At 36.1% G+C, this 21,886-nt stretch overlaps 2 protein-coding genes and 1 long non-coding RNA gene across 4 annotated transcripts in view; 2 read left to right on the top strand and 1 right to left on the bottom strand.

Annotated features, from left to right (window-relative positions):
• The window catches only part of LOC132915421 (large ribosomal subunit protein eL39), a 206,073-nt gene that overhangs the window by 40,997 nt on the left and 143,190 nt on the right, over positions 1 to 21,886 (top strand). The window lies entirely within an intron of this gene.
• LOC132915553 (uncharacterized) lies at positions 3,124 to 3,581 on the bottom strand. Its single transcript, XR_009659897.1, has 2 exons — positions 3,440 to 3,581; positions 3,124 to 3,266 (listed from the first exon to the last, which is right to left on the bottom strand). It is a non-coding gene; the product is annotated as an uncharacterized LOC132915553 (long non-coding RNA).
• Positions 3,734 to 9,657, top strand: LOC132915552 (heparan-alpha-glucosaminide N-acetyltransferase-like). The gene is made up of 12 exons (XM_060975421.1): positions 3,734 to 3,830; positions 4,633 to 4,761; positions 6,167 to 6,300; positions 6,397 to 6,512; positions 6,794 to 6,959; positions 7,048 to 7,252; positions 7,480 to 7,647; positions 7,953 to 8,074; positions 8,143 to 8,303; positions 8,567 to 8,741; positions 8,816 to 8,928; positions 9,287 to 9,657. Exons 2-12 carry the CDS (start codon positions 4,639 to 4,641, stop codon positions 9,466 to 9,468), a joined length of 1,665 nt encoding a protein of 554 aa, XP_060831404.1. The 5' UTR covers positions 3,734 to 3,830; positions 4,633 to 4,638; the 3' UTR covers positions 9,469 to 9,657.

Genomic DNA, 21,886 nt, shown 5'->3' with positions numbered 1-21,886 from the left:
TATATCAAAAACTATACATTAAATGTAATGTAAATTAAATTAAACGAGGAAACATTAAAACTACATATAGGAACTAAAAAACATATAATGAAATAATTTGAAGATAAAATGAAATACAAGAACTCGATTCGGACGCATACAGGATAGTAAGAAAAATTCTAAAAAATAAAAATGTAAATTATTATACCTACTAAACAAAGATAGAAAAAGGTTTCAGGTGATAATAAAAGAATTACACCCAAAACTTTTTTTTTATTTGATAGATTTTTTACAATCAATTCTCATTGAGAATTATAAGTAAATTAAACACCCAAAACTTAACATAGAATATATCAAAATAAATCTGTTGGAAAGGAGACACAAGCTATACAACATAATTTACTTCAGCAAAAGTGTCGCATTAATACCATTGTCAATGTTTCTCTCTGAACTTGAATAAGACAAAAACAACAAGGAAATTTATGATACCAATGTGGTATGTGATACGTTCATAAAAGTAGAAACGCCAAGAGCTAACAATAATATTCCACAGTGTGTGAACGACATGGACGCACGAAAAATTATTGTAATAAATTACGGACTCGTGTCAAATGTTCAGATATGTATCTCTCGATTAATTGCTCATATGTAAAAAAATAAAAAAGGTAATCTGTGCAAATTGCAAAAATAATCATCCGGCAAGCTACAAATGTTGGATTGTAAGGAAGGAGCTGCAAAAAAATTATTTTTTCTAATTATCACCAGACATGCTGTAAAGCAAATAATAATATAAATGGATTCTAAAAATTTTTAAATGCACAAGAACCAAATATCGATTGCATTAACAAGTAACAAATCTTAAGCAAAAATGATAAAAGAAAGCAGTAATTAAAAACAAAAAAAAAAAAAGACAACAACAGAAAAGACCTGAATACGATATAATAACAGCAAAAGTATTAAAAGAAATTCCGGACAAAGGAGTAAGATTTTTATCTTCAGGCTAGGGAATTTTCCACAGATATGGAAATGCGCAGAGATAGTGTTATAAAAAGCAAATAAGAATTTAAAACCACCATCCGCTTATAAGCAGTATCTTTCCTTTCAATTATATCTATATTGTATTTTGGCTTATCCTTGAATCTGTTAATCGTATGTTGTGTCGTGTCGAATCGCTACTTAACCAGGATTATTTTTTCAACCATTATTTAAGAACGGATGGCTTTAAGCCAGACGTAAATGTTGAACGAGACGAAGACCAGAGACACCCCCAGCAGCGTCAGGCTTTTAACCTTTCTTATTTTTTCCCACTCAAGAATTTTACAAAAACTCTTCAAACATCCCATAACCAGCTATCGATGCAGCAACAAGCCAACTTTCTTTTTCTAGAAATTCTCCGCCAACCACGAATAGGATAGATACAAGAGGAATCTTGTACTATTGGGTTGGTAAGTGTTTTTTTTTTTTTTTTCTTTAGTTTATTTTGGTTTTTACAATTTGCCTGAAGGGCATTTGGTAAGTGTTATATCTCATTGGTAATAAAAAAAAAAATGAAATAAAAATAAATATAGCATGTGGGTGGCTACCCCTAGCGGGGTGCCAACTTCGTGTTTGCTAAGTTATATCTTTTATGAGGTCTATTGGGTGTTTCCTTTTTAGTCTTCTTGCGATGTTTGTTGTGTTGTTCGTTTCCGCTGCCAGCTGGTTCGGGTGTGTTTCTATTCTTTCTCTGTATCTTTTTGCGAATCTGGTAATCTCCTCCTTGACCGTTGGTATTCCCAGGTCTTTCCGTATGTCCTCGTTTCTAACGTACCACGGGGCGTTTACCATTGTTCTAAGGATTTTGGCTTGGATTGTTTCTATTTTGTTTATATGACTCATTGCTGTTGTTCCCCATAGTGGAATTCCGTATGTCCAGATCGGTTTTATGATTATTTTATATATTTTCAGTTTGTTTTCTGTGCTTAGTTTGGATTTTCGGCTTGTTAACCAGTGCATTTGTCTCCTTGCTGTCTGTATTTTGTCTATTATTGATTTGATATGCTGTTTCCATGTGAAGTGTGTATCTATGTGAAGTCCAAGGTATTTGACTTGCCTTGTTTGTGTTATTTGCGTGCCGTTCAGGAAGATGTTTGGTGTTATCTGTTTTCTCAATGTGAATGTGACGTGGTTGCATTTGTTAGGGTTGGCTTTAATTTGTTTGTCTTGTAGCCACTTTTCTATTTTTGTGATGTGCTCTTGTAGCATTGTGGCTGCTGTTACAGGGTTAGTGTGCCTGACTAGCACAGCTGTGTCGTCCGCGAATGTCAGTATTTTGCTATTGGTAGTTGTTGGAATGTTGGCCGTGTATAATGTGTATAGTATGGGTTCTAGGACGCTTCCTTGTGGAACCCCTGTGAGTAGATAGTATGAGGATTTAATTATTTTCAAGTCATTATCTTATAACGTTGTAACTGTAACTGCCTTCAGCGAGATCATTACTTTCGAAGAAATACTCATCTTTATTCTCATTATACATAGAATATTTTAGATCATAAACAGGAAAGGCTTCTTGTTTTCCTTACTATGTGTTAAGAAATGTAGATTTATATATTATTTCAACCATAATTATTTTGTGAAAGTCACTCGATAAATACTGTTACGTCGCGCGAGATGGCCCATGCGACATCCCTCACGGTCTGGCCGCCAAGGCCTACACCTCGTTACACTGACCCGCATTAAACCCAAGAGACCACCATAAACCGAATCTTTTTAGCTTAATCTCTATTCATACAGGTATTTTCGGTTTATGGATGGTCCTAAGAACAGTCCTTAGGTTTATTGCACACTCTTACTAATTACGGAGAAAGCGGATGTTTGTCCAGCGAAATAGCAGGTTTTTTCGTGATCGCATCTCCCCGCGACCGTTATACATCGAATATTGAGTGCATGTTCCATCTTATATCTCATCCGCGATTGTATTATTATTGATATATCTATCAATTAATCAATTAAATTTATCAGCAATTGTGATAACACGAATAAATACTTGTACCTATACTTCAAATAATATTCCTGATAATAGTATAGGAATCAAGTGACCTCAATGATTTCATTCAATTTAAGTTCATCGCATGCTAAGGCTTTATCGATTTTCATACGTTTCAAGTCCCTTTTATCGAGTTCTCCAATTCAGGTCAATGTGCATGTCGATTTTCACCTGTCCAAGGTTACCTATCTCCGATTGTATGATTCCAGAATGATGTTCACGTTTCGCTATACATTTTTTCATTCGATCCCGTTAAACTCAGCTGAAAAAAGCAGAAGCCAGGAAGAGAAAATCTGCTCTGCGTATAAATCGATTTTTCGTATTGTGTCTTCTCGCATAGCGCCAAATTATTTCAATTTCAATCGAACCGTATTAGAAAGTACTAAAAACCGCTACTCAGTTGCACCGATCATAGAATTTCATAAAATATCCTACAAGAAGTTCCGTTACATGGAACATCTGTTACGAACAAGAATTACATCGATCTCGCAGACCATAAGGCGTTGAACGATGCTCGGTAAACACGTTCCAAAGTCCGTCGGATAAAAAGTCTGTTTCAAGGCGGCCGATACTGTATGCAGGAGATCGCGATGGCTCGGTTAGTGGCCAGGTAAAATTCCTGCTGAATGCCAGGTGAAATGTCAGTCGATGCACCCACGTGATTCGTGACGACTCGAGCCGGCTGTCTGTTCGCCACCACACGGCGCGATATTAAAAAGCTGTCGCACCACTCTCGTTCCAACTCGCGCTGATTAAACCGCGGCCGCGCAATATTTGATCGTGGAAACATTTGCTGACCGAACGTCGATATACATACGCATATGTGGTAACATACCGTTAGAGCGGCGATCGTTATTGCGAATTATCCAGTTAGCTTATTATATACCTTGTATTAACTATTTTGCGCTGAGAAGCACCGATTGTTCTTTGTTTTTCGTCCCGTGACGACTGCTCGACATTTTTCCTCCTTAAGGTCTTAGCATTTGTAATGCGCATCTACTTGTGATTCTGAAGAACATACCAGGTATTTTATCTATTAATTTCTTATTTTTCTCTCTTTCTTTAAACGAAGTATATTTATGAATGTATTTAAACGTACTCTAGAAATTACTTAATAGCGTGTCGGTTATTTCATAACGATGCAATATTAGGCGAAAGACAGCGGTGAATTTCATCCACTAAAAGCTCTTTATCCATAGAATATCGATCCTTCTTAGATTAAATTTCTGCGATATCAACGAGTTTAAAGTAACGATCTTATGTACATAGATATCAAATTATAGTTCGGAAATAATTTTTTTTTTTTGACTCGTCAAGAAATTAATCAAAAAATTCAAATTTCAAGGATTCAAGCGAAAAATTCAAATATTTTCCTTCTTGTGCCGCGTAAGAACATTTTTATTTCATCTAGATACTTTATTATCATACCATAAATGGCAGAAGAACTCATGGTAAAAATTCGGTTTTTAGCGTTCCACTTTCCCGGTCACCGTATATGGAACGTGTTGTAAACATTTCTCCCAAATTAAGGATGCGTGTTAAATCTAGCCATCAGCCGTGATTCCTCGCGCGACTTTCGAAGCGTGCACCACGAGTTGTTCTTTATCCAGCGTTTATTCTCTGTTCAGCGTGACATGGAGACAATGGACGAGTGGATCTGTGACCAGGACACCCTTGGATACGACGAGGCTTGTATCAACTTACGCACAGAAGATTCGAACGCCTGGCTCTACTTGCTTTCCGCGGATTGCGCGCTGGTGAGTCACGCAAGGACATGCTCTTTTTATGTTTTTTCGTGCTTTGCATACTTTTGCCTGGTTCTGTGCGATACCGTTTTCTACGAATATTCCAAGAATGCGCTCAAATGTTGATTGGAGTCACAGGTTAAATTTGAAGTTAAGTTTATACATTTATAAATTTAAATACGCGAACACATGGAAAACATTTATAGTAAATTAATCGTCATAATATTTACAGAATGAAAAAAGTTGGTATTGGGGTTCCACTTTCCTAATTGCGCTTAGCAAAATATGAATTTGCATAAAAATCCACCGTTCAGTAATATATTTTTTACGATACAGACGAAGAAGTTAACCCTTAACGCTTCGACTTTCAATTGTGAATACCAACCGCCAACTCCAACTTATTCTCATCATACTAGTAAGTTTTTAACACTTTACCGACTGATAGTCGATTAATAGGTTTTTTGTCACCGATGCTTACCGACCGATACCCTGTTAATCAGCTTTTTGTCGCCGACAATCTTTCTCATTATTAGAGCAGTAATTTGTTATTTAGTACTAAGATACCTTGCTCAGTTGCGTCAGTTGCGTTGCTTTGTAAGCTTCCACAGTTTTATAGCAATTTGAAAAACTTACCGTTCGCAATGAACGAAAAGAATGGTGTTGGAGAGTCTAAACCGAAACAGAGCCGGCTCCAGGGAGAATCTGCGCCTAAGCTGTCAGTCGGACATGCGTATACTGTTGAACCGCTAGTGGTCAGTAAAGTGTTAACTGTCAGATTTTAAAAAGTAGAGCGCCGCGCATCGGCGATGCTTGAGATGCACACTTGAGCGTTGAGGATTAGTTTTCTTTTTCTTTCATTCTTCGAATCCTTTTTCATTTTCGATTTATTATGTCGTAACGTTACACGAGTGAAATAATTTATTGGTGTGATACTTGTGGTATACAGGATGAATTAATAAATGCAGTTAGTTCGATAACCTTTTAATGCTCGAATTTTGAAATTAATCAACTTCTTTAATCGAGATCTATTTCTCGAATCCTTTTTCATTTTCGATTTATTATGTCGTACCGTTACACGAAAGAAATAATTTATTGGTACTTGTGGTATACAGGATGAATTAATAAATGCAGTTAGTTCGATAACCTTTTAATGTTCGAATTTTGAAATTAATCAACTTCTTTAATCGAGATCTATTTCTCGAATCCTTCTTCATTTTCGATTTATTATGTCGTACCGTTACACGAGTGAAATAATTTATTGGTGTGATACTTGTGGTATACAGGATGAATTAATAAATGCAGTTAATTCGATAACATCTTAATGTTGGAATTTTGAAATTAATCAACTTCTTTAATCTAGACATATATTTTTCTCTATAAAAATGTAGTCATACCACAGAGAATAATCTCGTTACAGTGTCCATATACTAGGATTAAGCAGATCGTAGTAAATTGGACTTCCAGCGTAACGATTGATACTATTCGATCCACGAGCTTGAGAGTATTGGATGCCAAGGATCCCAACGAATTTATATCAGCTAAAAATGCCAGGTACATTTGGTTGACCGAAAGAAGTATCACGATTCAACGTGTCTTAAAGTTACCGCCGTCCAGCTTTATACGATTTACATTTTTTTCACATTTCAGCAACGTGATCTGTGAGCTGACTCCGAACCTTGGACAGTTCGGTGTGTACGAACTTTCTATAGTAAATCGAAGCTGCGACATAAAGGTTCTGAACGCGCCAACTTATCCTTATACAGGCAAGGCTCCCTGCATCAAATAGAATTTCTAATTAAAATTGAAAAATAATCAGTAATTGTTATATGTATAAATCTGTGTTTAGACTTTATCCAGATCTTATTTATTTGTATCGCAATATCAGATTCGTTCGATGATTATAAATATTTACCGAATGCTTGTAGATAACAGTCATGTTATATCTGACTGAATTTATTAAGATGTACGATAGTAACTTGATTATAGAAGAGATTAAGCAAAATAGTGTTTAACGATCTTGTTGATAGAAGTGTAATTTTTTCAGAGCTTCTTGTTATTTTTGGAGTATTGTTACTCGTTCTATTTGGTCTGTCTGGCTTGAAATCACTATGGCACGTATGCAGGAAGAAATATATGAAAAGTCAGGCGGATGATGGCGCGATGAAACAACCCGCGAAACGTCGGGTGAAGGCGATTGACACGGTGCGGGGGTAAATGTTTCTATTCTATTTATTTTTCTTTTAATAAAATCGCTCTCTACAAAATATTATAGTATTTAAGAAAAGTTTAATGTTATAGGGCCAGTACGTTGTTGATGATATTCGTGAACGATGGATCGGGTGGTTATAGGACTCTTGGTCATGCGACTTGGAATGGATTACTTTTGGGAGATTTGTTGTTCCCTTGTTTTATATGGATCATGGGCGTGTGTATCCCCATAGCGATGTCCAGTCAGATGAAGCGCATGACACCGAAACACCAGATATTATACGGAATCGTCAAAGTAATTGATAACAATTTCACGGATAAATATAAAATTTAGTTTGTATTGAAACAGTTACAGAGGAAAATATAGGATGTAATTTGCATTCAAACAGTTGCAGAGAAAAACTGGTAGAATGTAATTTGCATTCAAACAGTTGTAGTGGGAAATATCGAATTTATGCAAATTAAAATTTTTACTTTGTATTTCAATCTTAATTTATTTATATTTTACTTTTTATATGGCAGAGGAGCATACTTTTATTTCTAATCGGGTTGTCTCTGAATACGGTGAGCACAGGTGGCCAGCTTGAAACCATTCGCATATTCGGTGTTCTGCAACGATTCGGTATAACTTATTTCGTTGTCGCTCTGTTATATTTCCTTTTAATGTCAAGGAGACCAAGCAAGATACAAGTAAGTGTATACATACTTATTTTTTTTTTATTTTATTTTGGTTATTTTACAATTTGTCCTTATGGACATTTGGTAAAGTGTTATATCTTATTGGTGAAGAAAAAAAAATAAAATAAAAATAAATGTAGCATGTGGGTGGCTACCCCCAGCGGGGTGCCAGCTTCGTTTTTTCTAAGTTATATCTTTTATGTATACATACTTATAAATGAACATTTTCTGTATGTATCTCCCTGTAGAAGTATCAAATATTTTTATATATCTTCTCGGAAACATTGATTTACAAAATATTTCATTTTCATTCATAGTCTCCAATGTTACGAGAAGTGCAAGATTTTCTTCTACTTCTTCCTCAATGGTGCGTGATGCTCGTGATTGTGGTCGTTCATTGCGTCATAACATTCTGCTTAAACGTTCCAGGATGCCCCACGTATGTACGTATGATTTAATGAATGACAATTGTGTTTTTACGAATGCATCAAAAGTGATTATTCTTAGTGGATATCTTGGTCCCGGTGGTCTTCACGACGACGCGAAATACTTTGACTGTGTGGGCGGTGCAGCAGGCTACATTGATAGAATGATACTTAAAGAAGCTCATTTGCACCATTCAGCTACGGTTTATAAGTCTGGACCGTACGATCCTGAAGGAATTCTGGGTACACTGTCTTCCATTAAAGTATTGTGAAAATTTATTCGGCGGATTTTCAATTGTTATCTTAACTTTTCTTTTCCACTGCACAACTTGCACACTGCACAAATTTATTTAAATTTATTAGGAAGAATTTTTAACTTTTTTCCAATTTTACTTTTCAGAGAGTTCCATAATAACATACTTCACGTGGAAATGAATATTATTCATTCGATATCTTTCTTTTCGACATTTCTAAGTAATTATTTTTAAAATACTATGTTTATCAAGGTACCCTCACAGCGGCATTCCAAGTCTTTCTTGGCCTACACGCTGGCATAATCATGATGACTTACAAAGACTGGAAAGAACGTGTAGTCAGATGGTTAGCATGGGCTGCATTCTTCGGTTGCGTAGGATGCGTTCTTCATTTTACCAACGTAATTCCCGTCAACAAAAAATTATGGTACGTTTCCAAAAAAGGACAACGTCGTATCAATTACATTATAAAACCGTATTTATTTGCTATTATATATGCAGGTCACTGTCATTCGTATTCGTAACCACGTCTTTTTCCTTGGCTTTCCTTTCTGCTTGTTACTTGCTCGTAGATGTCGTCAAGGTTTGGAACGGTGGACCTTTTCGTATTCCTGGTATGACTTTCACGAGATTACACAACCACCAAACAGGTTTCGCGCCAAATCGATTTAAGACCTGTTTGAAGAATTAATGCTACTGAGAAAAACGTAGTTTTCTAAACCATTATCGTTTTCGATACACTTCTCAAAGCAGTTAGTATCTTACTAGCTAGCAGATATCAAATAGCTATTTTTCTAATTAACGATTCAAATGTACTATAACTTATATATAAATTTGAAACAGCGGCAATAAACGTTTTATTAGATTGTTAAAAGATAGTATTAAGAAAAATTCAAGTTGGCGCGCAACCTGTTTACTGTTTCACACTCTTTTGCAATAAATGTAAAAACGATTATATTCGATTATTCGTAGGTATGAATGGTTTACTGCTGTACGTTGGTCACATGGTGTGCTATCAAAATTTCCCTTTCCATTGGAGCATCGGTAGCATGGAGAGTCGAGCACTGCGTTTATGCGAGGCCATTTGGGGCACTGGATTATGGTCAATTATTGCATACGTTATGCATGCAAAACGCAATTATATCAGCCTATGATAATATACGTTCAGCAACCTTCTACATGTATAACAGAGATTTTGTACACAATGCTTAAAAAAAAAGATCAAAAAGGTTGCTATCCTATTTATTTATTTTTATTGAATGAAAGATGATCGAAAGTTGTTACAAAAGGCAGCGAGGAGTAGACTGACTCGAAATGAGGTTTAAAGTAAACTATACAAATAACTTATTTTGCACAACTTACATAAATATAGCACAATGATTGATCGAGGTAACATGATGGTATTCGACACGAATACACTTCGCGTTGGTTCCTTTTTATCTCGAACGAAGATGGTGAAACAGGGATCATCGCGACCAGGTGACGATTATTTTCAATTTTGAAATCGAAAAACCAGACGTGTGATTCGATTCAGTGAATGTTGTTAGATCAATCTCTCAAAAGATCTTCGTCTTCTCACAATATACGTACACCGTGGGATTAAGAGGGAAGAAGAAGAAGTAAAATAAGGAGAATGGCGGAAGGGATAAAACGAAACCTATACGGGGTAATAAATACAATGAGGTAACGTGGGAAAATCTCAGGAGCAGTCCTGTGGTATCGATGGTTGTCGTGTTAAGACGAATCTCGACGAATTGTCGTAAACAAAATAAAAAACGAAAAAAGAAAGAAAAGAAAACACACTAGCAATGCCATGTTTCTGATGGAGGCATTCGTCCTTGCTCAGTAATCCATTGCATCAGGATCCAAAAATTCAGACAGACTAGATTATTAACGTCTTATAATTGTTTTATGCTTTGGTTAAAAAAAAATATATATAATGAAAGAAAAAAACTGCCCCTATCAATGGTGGATTGAATAATGGCGAGTATGTCAAAACTTGGAATTCTCTCTTGCTACGATTTTTTTTATGTAGAAAGGATTCAGCGTCGTTCAATTACGTGAAATAATTGATTCTCATTATAATCTATAATTCGTTCAAAACTTGCTGGTTAGTCAAGATACAATTGAAAAATAGTCGCCTACTTTATTTCATTAGAAATTATTATTCATTAGAAACGATAGAATGAGGAAAATTGGGAAAATTTTGAGTAACCAGTTAGGATTTAACAGACTGTAATAGTTATAATTAGAGCAATATAAAATGATGATAGTTCGTATTACATTATAATACTTTACAATGTATTACTTTATATTATATTATTTTATAATGTATTACGTTATACAGTATTACGTAATATTATACTATGTTATAATATACAACGTTATATTGTATTACGTTATATTGTACTACGTTGTATTATATTACGTTATAATATATTACGTTATATTATATTACGTTATATTATATTACGTTATAATGTATTATATTATATTGTATTACCTTATATAGTATTACGTTATATTATATTACGTTATATAATATTACGATTTTCACGCATCTACCAGACGGACTCATCTGACTGGAAGGGGTCCGCATAGTTTCCGTATTGGGCTTTAACTCTCTTGATTTCCTGCCGTAAGGCGTATCGCTCCCGTTTATATACCTCGCAGCGGAGGGCGATCTCTTCCTCGTCAGGATGCCGCCGACCGCGGGCTCTCTGTAACCGCCTGCGGGCCCGATTGCAGCTCGTCCTTAGATTTGTGATCTTTGAGGTCCACCAGTACGGATTCTCTCTAATATCAGGCACGGAGCGCGGCATCGACGTATCACATGCCGTGTTCGTGTCTCGGCGAAGGTTCTTCACCTCCTTCGTCACGCTTGTCTTCTCTCTACGGGCGTCCCTGTTCCAGGCTGCGACAATTGCCATTGCCTGGAGCATGTCGCTGTCTTCATCTTCGATGCGCCATTTTGGTCGCTGGTGGGAGCGTTCCATTCTCCGGATGCAGCGGCCCTCCCTCGCGGGCAATGTCTTCGGCCAGACCTCCGTGAATATAGAAGTGGTTTGAGAGTCTCAACGGCCTCAGCTACTCTCCAGCTTGACACCCGTTGGACCGATGGAACACCCTCTCTACGCCACGCATGCGCTGGTCGAGCCTCTGTTAAGTAAGAAGAGATGTAAATTATTACCTTATAATGTATTACGTTATAATATGTTAGTTTATAGAGTATTACGTTCTAATGTATTACGTTATATCGTATTGTGTTATATTACATCACGTTATAATGTATCTCGTTATATAGTATGTTATATATTATGATGTTATATAGTATTAAGTTTTATTGTATTAGGTTATATAGTATTCCATTATATAGTATTACGTTATATTATATTACGTTTTAAATATATTATATATGATTGTCATATAAATGTGTATATCATAAATCAAACGTTACTAAACGTTACTGTATGAAAAAGCATGGAATAGAATGCTAATTATTCCATTATTCATTTTTGCAATTAATCAATGAACTGTACAAAAAAAAAGTCAAAGATATAAATAAACGTATTTAAACGTTTACATAAACGTACGAAATTAGAACAAATTATATTAAAGTGAAATAATAGTCGAACTTATATTCTGTTTTAAAAGTTTATGATACAATCTACTGGTAATGAAAACGATCAAACAAACTATCAATGATGGAAAACGGAAGAAGTTCGAAAGGTTATATAAGCTTTTGTTAATAGTATCTAATAAATAACTAAATAGGTAGATATTAATTCAGCAAACCTAATAGTAATGTATGAAATGTAATTAACAGCAACTGAAGTACTAAGAAATTCAGATTATACGCTTCGAACGGCAACAGATCTTGACGTCTCGCTCTTCGACAGTAGAATAGCGGTATCCCGCCAAAAGTGAGCCTAGCCGATTCTTGATTGGTTGAGGCAGCGAGGCTTCGTTTCTATGCAATGCACACGAGAAATTGAAATACCAAATGCCGTAAAAATTTTCTTACATTTTACAAACTGATAAACTGAACATTTTCAAACCAGATAACTATAAGAATTTAAACTCTAAGGTGCATACGTGTATATGCGTACATCAACAAACATGATTTCTTTAAGAAAATCTAGTATTTTAACAAATATTTTCAGAATGAACATATTGTTCATTATGATTTTAAAATGCGAATTTTAAGTATTATGTGAAGACAATTACAGAATTACAAATTGCTGTTACAGGCGAAATATAAAAAATTGTATGCTTATTCGTACTATGTAACAGTGCATATATGTAATCTTTCTACTTACTAATCTATCAATAGTAATATAAAATAAAATTAAAATATAGTCCATCAAATATAATATATCCACCACGTAATAAGATTATGGTTATATAGATAATTTCAAAAATTTTCTGACAAAAAGAGGTTATTGTATGATGCATTAAATCCATATACTAAGATTAATCTTAGCGAAGGTAATCTAACCTAAGAACTATGCACTAAATTTGAAACGTATGCGATGTATTGAAAGTTTTAAAAGTTTCTTTCAAGTTTCAGATATTTAATCTAAATTAGAGATATATTAGTAAAACATGAAATGAAATATACGTATTTACATTATAATTTTTAAACATATTCGTATTTTTAAACGTCATTAAGTAAATTAAAATAACTAAGAATATACTGCTCTTTATTAAATAGTTACGAATTGTTTTTATTAGTGAGAAGCTATTAAGTGATGGTTGACAAGTTGTATCGATATACCACAAGTTGACGAAGTATACCAGTAATAATTTAACAAAGCAAATTCTTCACCGCGATCTTCGAGAGAAATTCCTTGGAATTGGAATTGTTGTAACGAACGCAGTTGCATTTATAACATGCGACATAAGTACACTCTTTTATATACTAAGCCAGTTGATTAATTCTAAGTATGTAAGGAATTTAAAAGCTTTTAAAATCATATATTTATCATTGTACTATTGATTTTCCTACCTATTTCGAAATGTATGAGGTGGATAGCTCGTGATATGTGCTGAAGAAAAACTAAAGTATAGTGTATCTTCGTTAGTCTCTTCGGAGACGCGATCGCGTTGTGGCGCGTCAACGGGTGTCGTAAATTCCCGTTACGATTATACGAATCGACACCGCGAGCAGGGCGATCCCCTTATTTCTTTTGGGATAATAAGGGTGTTTGTTGTTGAATAACTGTAGTCTACTAGTAGTAAAGTACTTGACTGTCCGACGAGTGTAAGAGCAGTGACTGACTCATCTCGTACTATTTAGGCGGAAAGCTCGATGTGGGTGTACCCTTTCTGAACTAAGGACGCGGATTCGTTGTTTACACTTTTCGGTAGAAAAGTGAGGGTAACGGTTATAGCCCATGTTAATAAACAAAACACGAGGAGAAAGTCTCCTGCAGATGTGACTCATGGGTGTCCTTGTTCTTGGGAAAAACCAGCTGTTTCGCGGGGCACATGTGCTTTCTTCGTAATCAGCAAAAGTGTGCAACAAACCCAAGGACACCCATAAGCAAATGCAAATGCATTACAAAATGTACTTCAGGACAAATTGAAAAAAAAAACCAAAATAAACTAAAAAAAAAAAGAAAAGAAAAACTTTCAACTATCAACTGACTTTCCGTCACGATAATACTACGGAGGAAAACTATGATGGGGTATGTCTAAAGATACGAGATCATCGGATTCGTCGAGGAAAATCTTCATTAGGAAAGTTAAGGAAATTGACGTCGCTGTTAATTGGTTAATCTCTAGGTTGGTGGTTGAGGAAGGATGCTAATCGCCCGTGAGTACCGTTCGTGAGAAAAGCAGATTTTCCGTATCTTCCCGTAGTAGATGATAGATTTAGGGACTGTTAGGATAATGATTATTTGTTCGTTTGAAATAGGTATAGAAATTCTAAGATTTATAGCGGGTTCTTAACCTAACTCCAACCTTTCTCTTTAAAAAAACTCTAACTCCACGATTGCCATTCTACGCGTCTGGCAGGAGTGCTCCGGGGACCTCTTGCGAATTATCTGCTCCAGCGCACACCCTCGCGCGTCCGCTCGTTCGTTCAAGCCAGTCCAAAATTCTCCTACCTATCGACTTTGGCGCTAGAGGGGACCATTGCCCCTAGCGCCATCCCCCCTTCTTCTAGTTGTGGCCCGTTGGGACGGAGGGGAAGCGGCTCTCGGTCGCCTGACCGCCATCCTTCTCCACTGCGTTACCCTACAAGGGTGAGAGTTTTCTCTATCCCTCTCTGCCCGTTCCTTCCCGAGCATCACTTGCTCGCAGAAATAAAGGACATCCTCGTAAACCTCAACCTAACCCCTAACCTAACCTCAGCGGGATGCCATATTAGAGTCTCAATTAAGTGGCGATCAATTAGGTTGCAACTGATCGGTTGATATCACGAACTTTGAACGAGATTAACGCTCAAGGTTTTTTTTTTTATTTTATTTTGTTTTTTACAATTTGTCCTAAAGGACATTTGGTAAAGTGTTATATCTCATTGGTAAATAAAAAAAATAAAATAAAATAAATATAGCATGTGGGTGGCTACCCCCAGCGGGAGCCAGCTTCGTTTTTTTTAAGTTATATCTTTTATGAGGTGTATTGGGTGTTTCTTACGCTCAAGGTGGAGGTAAATTAAAGATACCGAGTAGTAGTATGTTTAGGTTATTTATTTTCACTCTTTAGTATATACGAAGAGAATCACTAACACGTTAAGATACAGAATAAGGTTATGTTTAGTTAAAACGGTTTAGTGTAACACAAAGAGTATAACGTTTTGATCAAGACTGTTGTAAGATTCTCAAGAAGCTTTACCTGGTCTTTACATACCAACTTTCTATTTCCGGGTTTTTCTTCTTACCATGGTTCTAATGGGATGGAAATTTATTCTTTCAAATCTTGTACTTGTGTACTCTTCGTGGGCATTTATTCTCTGGCATTGCTTATTGATACTAGATGTTTACTTTAGACCCAGAATTCTTGAATGGCTCATCGGGCACTTAGGGTGTTCATTAGCCTCTTAATGAGGTCCGTGTCGTAAGGTTCACAATTTAATAGGCAGGAAAGTCGTACTTTTCTAAGAAAGGCGAGTGTTGTCCAAGTCATAAATGGATAGGAAACTATTGAAAATGAAATGCATTTTTGCAAATATTTTTTCTGAATGAATTCTTCACTACCAATAGACTCAAATTGAACTCTTCTTACATAAATAACATGTTTTAGCTATTTTAGAAATTTGATAAGAGGCTAAAACAGTCTTGGATAGACAAAATCATTTCAATAGCCAAAAAGAAACGTTAGGAGAATTGTATAAACATGAAGTTGGAGTTAATTGTAGATTTAGTATAGTTTCAGTTATTCTTCTGTAGATTTTTTTGGGTCTTCTCATTTTTAGTTCTTTGAACCTATTTTATTTCCTGTACTTTTGTAATCTCTTTTATTTAATTTAATCTTGTTTGTAACCTTTTATTTTTTAATCTTGTTTATTCAGTTCCAGTATTATTCAATAACCAACTGAAATACAACAGCACACCTTACAGAATTCATATTTAGACAAAAATCGTTAACAAATTTTGAAGTACTGTGTAGAAGAAAATGTTTAATACGTTAAAGATGAAAATTACCAACGATAAAAAAAGGGACCCTAATGTTTGTAAGATATTATTTCATTGTAATTCTAGCAGTTGAATATAATTTTAAATAAAAAAGTAATTACTTAATGCAATGAAATTACTGAAGTGTAAAGTTATAAACAAAGTCTGATTTCTAATTTTTTTTTTTTACAATTTGTCCTGAAGGACATTTGGTAAAGTATTATATCTTATTTATTGGGAAAAAAAAAATAAAAATAAAATATAGCATGAGGGTGGCTACCCCCAGCGAGGTGCCATCTTCGTGTTTGCTAGGTTATATCTTTTATAAGATTTCTAATTGATAAACCTTTGTATTTTGACGAATTAGAATCTATCAGCTATGAAAAAAATCAGATTTTACAAAGTGTCTCTCTGGGCACTAAAAGTATCCGTTATCGACTTATCGCTTGTAATATACAAGAAGGAAGTACTGTCTGCTCAGGAATGGAAAAATCTGTTTAATGTTCTTTGTTTTAAATGCCCTAATTTCATGCACGTTTACACCAACGGTTCTAAAAATGATAATCTTGGAACAGTAATCGCTGTTTTTACTGAAAATAAATCAACTAAATACAGATTCAGAAACGAGGATATACGCAGACTTAAAACTTCCCCCCTCCCCTTCCCTCTCATCCCGCCACCCCCCCCCAAAAAAAAATCCCACAACACACAAAAGTAAACCACCGAAGAGTCCTGTTTTGGGGCCAAGTTTCAGGACAAAAAATACAACACAAACAAGAATACACAAAAGCCCCGCTCCCCTGCGACTTAAATCCAAAAAACAAAAATAAACACAAAAACCGAAAAACCACGGCACATAATATAGCATGGCTACGTCGTACCGACGCGTATCGGTACTTTTGCCTAACACACTATACTCAAATTCATTGCTTATTGTGAATCTCAAAAATGTATAAAAAAAAAAACAAATCTTGGCAAAATAAACGATTTAAAAAAAAAAAAAGAACGCAAAGACTTAAAAGTATCAACAGTCAAAGAAGAAATTGGCAAATACGCAGAAAAACACAAGGAAAGAATGGCAACAAATCCAAATCAGCTGGCTGCTGAAGCGAGCAAAACTCTCACAAAAAGAAGAATAAAGAGAAAACATCTCACTCACCTCACTAAAGAAATAAAATAGTCAAACTGGAAGATAGTATACCGCTGGGGGTAGCCATCTACTTTTTATTATTTAGCAATAAAGCTAGAAAAAATTACCGAATGTTCAGCTGGACAAATTGTAAAGTACAAATTAAATAATAAAAGAAAAAAGAATTAAATACGGCCTGAATGATTTCAATAGTATTTGTATGACTGAAACATGTACACTTCTTTCGGTTCATAAAAGATATAACTTAGAAAACACGAAGCTGGCACCTCGTTGGGGGTAGCCACCCACATGCTATATTTATTTTATTTTATTTTTCTTTTTTTATTTACCAATGAGGTATAACACTTTACCAAATGTCCTTCAGGACAAATTGTAAAAACCAAAATAAAATAAAAAAAAAAAAAAAAAAAACTTCTTTCGGCTCTCAATTTTATTGGTCATTCCCTTCACTGTGAATTGATCATTTTCTCAGATTCTCTTTCCACTATTTTAAATATCTAAGATGCAAAGCATGGCAATGTACATAGTAATTCATGAATCATATAACAAACTAGTCAAATGTGGGAAGATAGTAACAATAGCGTGGGTTTCTTCACACAGGTATATCTATGAATCCTGTCGATTTTGAAGCGAAAATTGCATCCATGTTTCGTATGGACAATTAATCCCTATACCATACTTTCCAGGATACATTTACGGTCTTATAACAAATTCTAAATTTAATAGGAAATAACAACTGGCAATAACTTTAATTAAATCTGGACACACCAAACTATCACTTTCACATCTTCTTTATAATGCCCTCTCTTCTACCAGGCTATGTGAAGCATGTAATGTACCTACAACTTTCAAGCATATCATTATCGAATATAAAAAATATAACTGAACAAGAAGAAAATTAAATATCACGGAGAATTTCATCGACACAATTACCTCGGCATCATATCACGACAAATTGTTAATTTTCTGCTTTTTTGTTAATATTTGTTATTTTGTATAAATTTTGTTAAAATTGTTAAATTTCCTCGGGCAAGATGACCACCAGAGGTCTAGACATCTTTATTGCACACCCTTAATATTCTTAAGAACTCACCATAAATCTTAGTACCTTTTAAATTAAAATCCACACCAAACAAGTATCTTTTTAATTGAAAATATCTTTATTGATAGATTTATTGAAATAGATTTATTGAATTTATTGTTTTATTGTCCACTCCGGGAAAGAACGGGAAATCTGCCCGTTTCTCTCGCCTTCCATTAGCAACCTTCCTCAGCCTTCTTTAACTTCAGGTAGCACCCTTCCTCAGCCTTCTTTAACTTCAGATAGCATCTGAAGGTACTTCAGGTAAACTTCGGGTGACCTTCCCTACCTACTAATCTTTTTTCCTAGCCAATTGGCAGCGATGACCATTGTTCCCACTTTCCTAACGAAAATTGTCATTAACGACTCGGCTCATTTCGTGTTCTTAGACATACCCATCACTAGTTTTCCTCCGTGGCAGCGTCGTCACAGAAATTTAGTCGCTTCAGGCTGCTTGAGCAGTCAACATGTTAACTTACCCTCCATCAGTGGACATCTTAACCATTATCTGTAAAACTTATATCCTGCGAGAAGATGTGGTTGGAATAAAAGTGTATTGTTAATTCAGTGCTACCACAAACGCTACCGCGAACGGTCGAACATTTTGCTCCTTCGCGCCAGATCACGTGCACTACTGTCAAGTGAAACAGTGTACACCCCAGTGACACCCACAATCATATAGTGTCACGCGATTGTATCACTATCAGTGCAGCGAGTTCCAATAATTTTAATCTCGCAACAATTAGAAGGTCAACTTCGGGGAGGAAACAACTTCATCGCGAAGCACATCCACACAACAGCTGCAGTAACGAGCAACCTTCCTTCTCACCACAAACATGGCTAACAATGAACAAATCAGCTTGTTGAGACGGAAACGAGCTGCCCTGCTCTGTCGACTCAAATTCACGTCGAAACGATTATACGAATATCAAAAGTTAAGTCAGCAGAAGAAAGATATTTTGACGTTATACCACAAAACTATCGACAAACTGTGGAGCAAATTCAACGTTGTGCAAGAAGAATTAGAGTTACTCAACGAAGAAAACTCTATCTTAGATTTCTATCACGCCCAGGACACACATTTAACAGAACTCAGTGGTAGAGCACAACCATCAAAACCGGAAACATCTATAAGCGTCAGATCATCCGCAACATTGTGGCCGATAGCAATAGAATTATCAAAAATACGTTTACCTATCTTCGATGGCACCATCGAAAACTGGAATGCTTTCTACAAAATCTTCTCTTTAATCATAGATAGAAACGATCAATTGATGCCTGTACAGAAACTACATTTCCTCCAAGCATCCGTAACTGGTGAAGCAGCGAGTTATGTTCAATCATTGAACAGCACTAAAATTAGCTATGCAGGCGTTATCGTCGCCCTCAAGAATAGATACGACTGTCCACGAGAGATTTGTCTACGTCACTTTTTCGCGATGCAAAACTATCCTAGACTGACCAGTGAAACACCGGCAACCTTAGCGAATTTAATCGGCGCTATGAAACTACATCTCCACGCATTGAAGAACTTAGGTGACTCAATCACGTCAAACACCAATATCATTGGCCTATTCTTGTCTAAACTAAACCCAGATACCATACAACAATGGGAGTTCAGTATACCGAACAAGAGAATGCCTCCTTATACTCACCTATTAGATTTCCTTGAAAAAAAGGCAAATTGTGACCTAACGACATCCGTTGATACTCCGGCAAGGCAAACGCCAGAACAACACAAGGCTCTCCGACAAGGCTGTCCACAGAGAAACGCATTCACCACTACGCACTTTCCGTTGGCATGTCCAATCTGTCAAGCATCGCACGAAATTTGGACGTGCGATATCTTCAAGGCGAAACCAGTCAAGGAACGTCTTACAGCCGTCAAAGAATTGTCCATGTGCACCAATTGCCTGAAAGAGGGGCACTCGATTCTTTCATGCTCATCCGAATCCTGCCGTATATGCGGACTTCGTCACCATACGCTTCTGCATTGGGACGAAATTGAAGTGAACAATCGGCAGAGCATAACCGGCTGAACATCTAGTCGAGCGCCAACACCACCTTCGACACCACCTTCGTTACCACCTTCAACACCAGCTTCGACACCAGCTTCGACACTACCTTTGATATCACCTCCGACACCTCCTTTGACACCTCCTTTGACACCTCCTTTGACACCTCCTTCGACACCTCCTTCGACACCTTCGACACCCTCTTCGACACACTCTTCGACAAATTATTGTGTACCTCTTTGGACACCTCCCTACACACCTCCTTACACACCTCCTTGGTCACCTTGTTCGACATGTTCTTCAACACATTCTTCAACATCTGGGACACTCCCTCCATCACCACCAAAGATCTCGAATCTATTACAGAATGGTGCAAAGTATTGCAAAGCATTAAAAATCAAAAACATCGTATCGATGGATCATTGTCCAGGTCAGAATGAGATAACACCACCTTTGCCACCTCCGAGATGGATCATATCTACGATTGGCCAGAATCAGAAATCTCCGCATGAAGAAGCTGAAATGAAAATGAGACCGAGAAGCTCGAACGAACTCGCAACACTATCAAAGTTCTGATATCTCGGAATCGCATTATTGAAGTCGTCCTGGAGTGCTATAGACAAGCTCTCAGATTACGAAGATATTTGGAACACTACCTAGTAGTGGAATCATTCCATCTGACCCTTCCAACGACAAACTCGCCATGAAGGACGAAGCAGCGCATTCCTTGTACAGTGCCAGCATGGTGACACCTCCCAGGAACAAACTAAGCCTAATGCTGGCCACCAATTCAGAGCGCAACTGCTCCACTGAAACCAGAGTCCAAGCAGGACAATCCGTGCATCTTGGCAGATGTTCTGTAAATTATCATAAAAAAAATACAAAAAAAATATTTTAAAATATGTTTAAAGATGTAAGTATATATGGATTATTAAAATATAATGTTTGTTAAGTATTTTTGTATAAGATCATTTTATATTACCTACAAAACACTCGTCACATACGCGCAAAATCACCTCGAGTTGCTGCTATGCCCGACCGAAAAGGCCGTTAATCAAATTTAGTTTATCAACCAACTTCCAAAGATCTCTATCGTAAGATGTCTGAATATAAAGCGCGAATTCTTAAAACTTCAAAATCAAAATTAGAAGTTTATAATAAGTTAATCGGAAGAATATACGTTACAACACAACGAGTCGAAGAGCGGGATAAAATAGCATTGTCAAACTACATATGTTTCCGTCAAGTTTCTAAAGGTTGGTTCAGTCACAGCCAGTACAGTAGGTAAGTAACAAAGAATTTAAGAAGTTACCGTATGTGAACATGGAAATCTAGTCCAGTAGATAAAAGATTCCAGTAGTTAAGACAAATAACAAATAATGTAGTTTGTAATGTAGTTTGTCAAACGAAAAGGTTTGCTAGAGTAGACCCAAATTTGTTGATTTTCTGCTCAAAGAGAAAAACAGAACAACCTTTTCCCTTTTCCTTTCAATCACTATTATTATAATAAAATAAATCTACTTGGTCTAAACACAGATAGGCCGGCTTATTGACGCTCGGGTCTAGTCGACCGATTCGTCCACTCAACAAAGCTATTCAACCATTTGAATAGCTCTTTTAGACACGTCGATTAGCGGCACTTTTTTTTTCTAATCGTTTATTTTGTCAAGATTTGTTTTTTTTTTTTGATACATTTTTGAAATT

Source organism: Bombus pascuorum, chromosome 17, assembly GCF_905332965.1.
Source record: "Bombus pascuorum chromosome 17, iyBomPasc1.1, whole genome shotgun sequence".
Taxonomy (NCBI): Eukaryota; Metazoa; Arthropoda; class Insecta; order Hymenoptera; family Apidae; genus Bombus; species Bombus pascuorum.
Note: the sequence above shows the minus strand (reverse complement) of the source record. Positions and strands in the feature narration are given on the sequence as shown.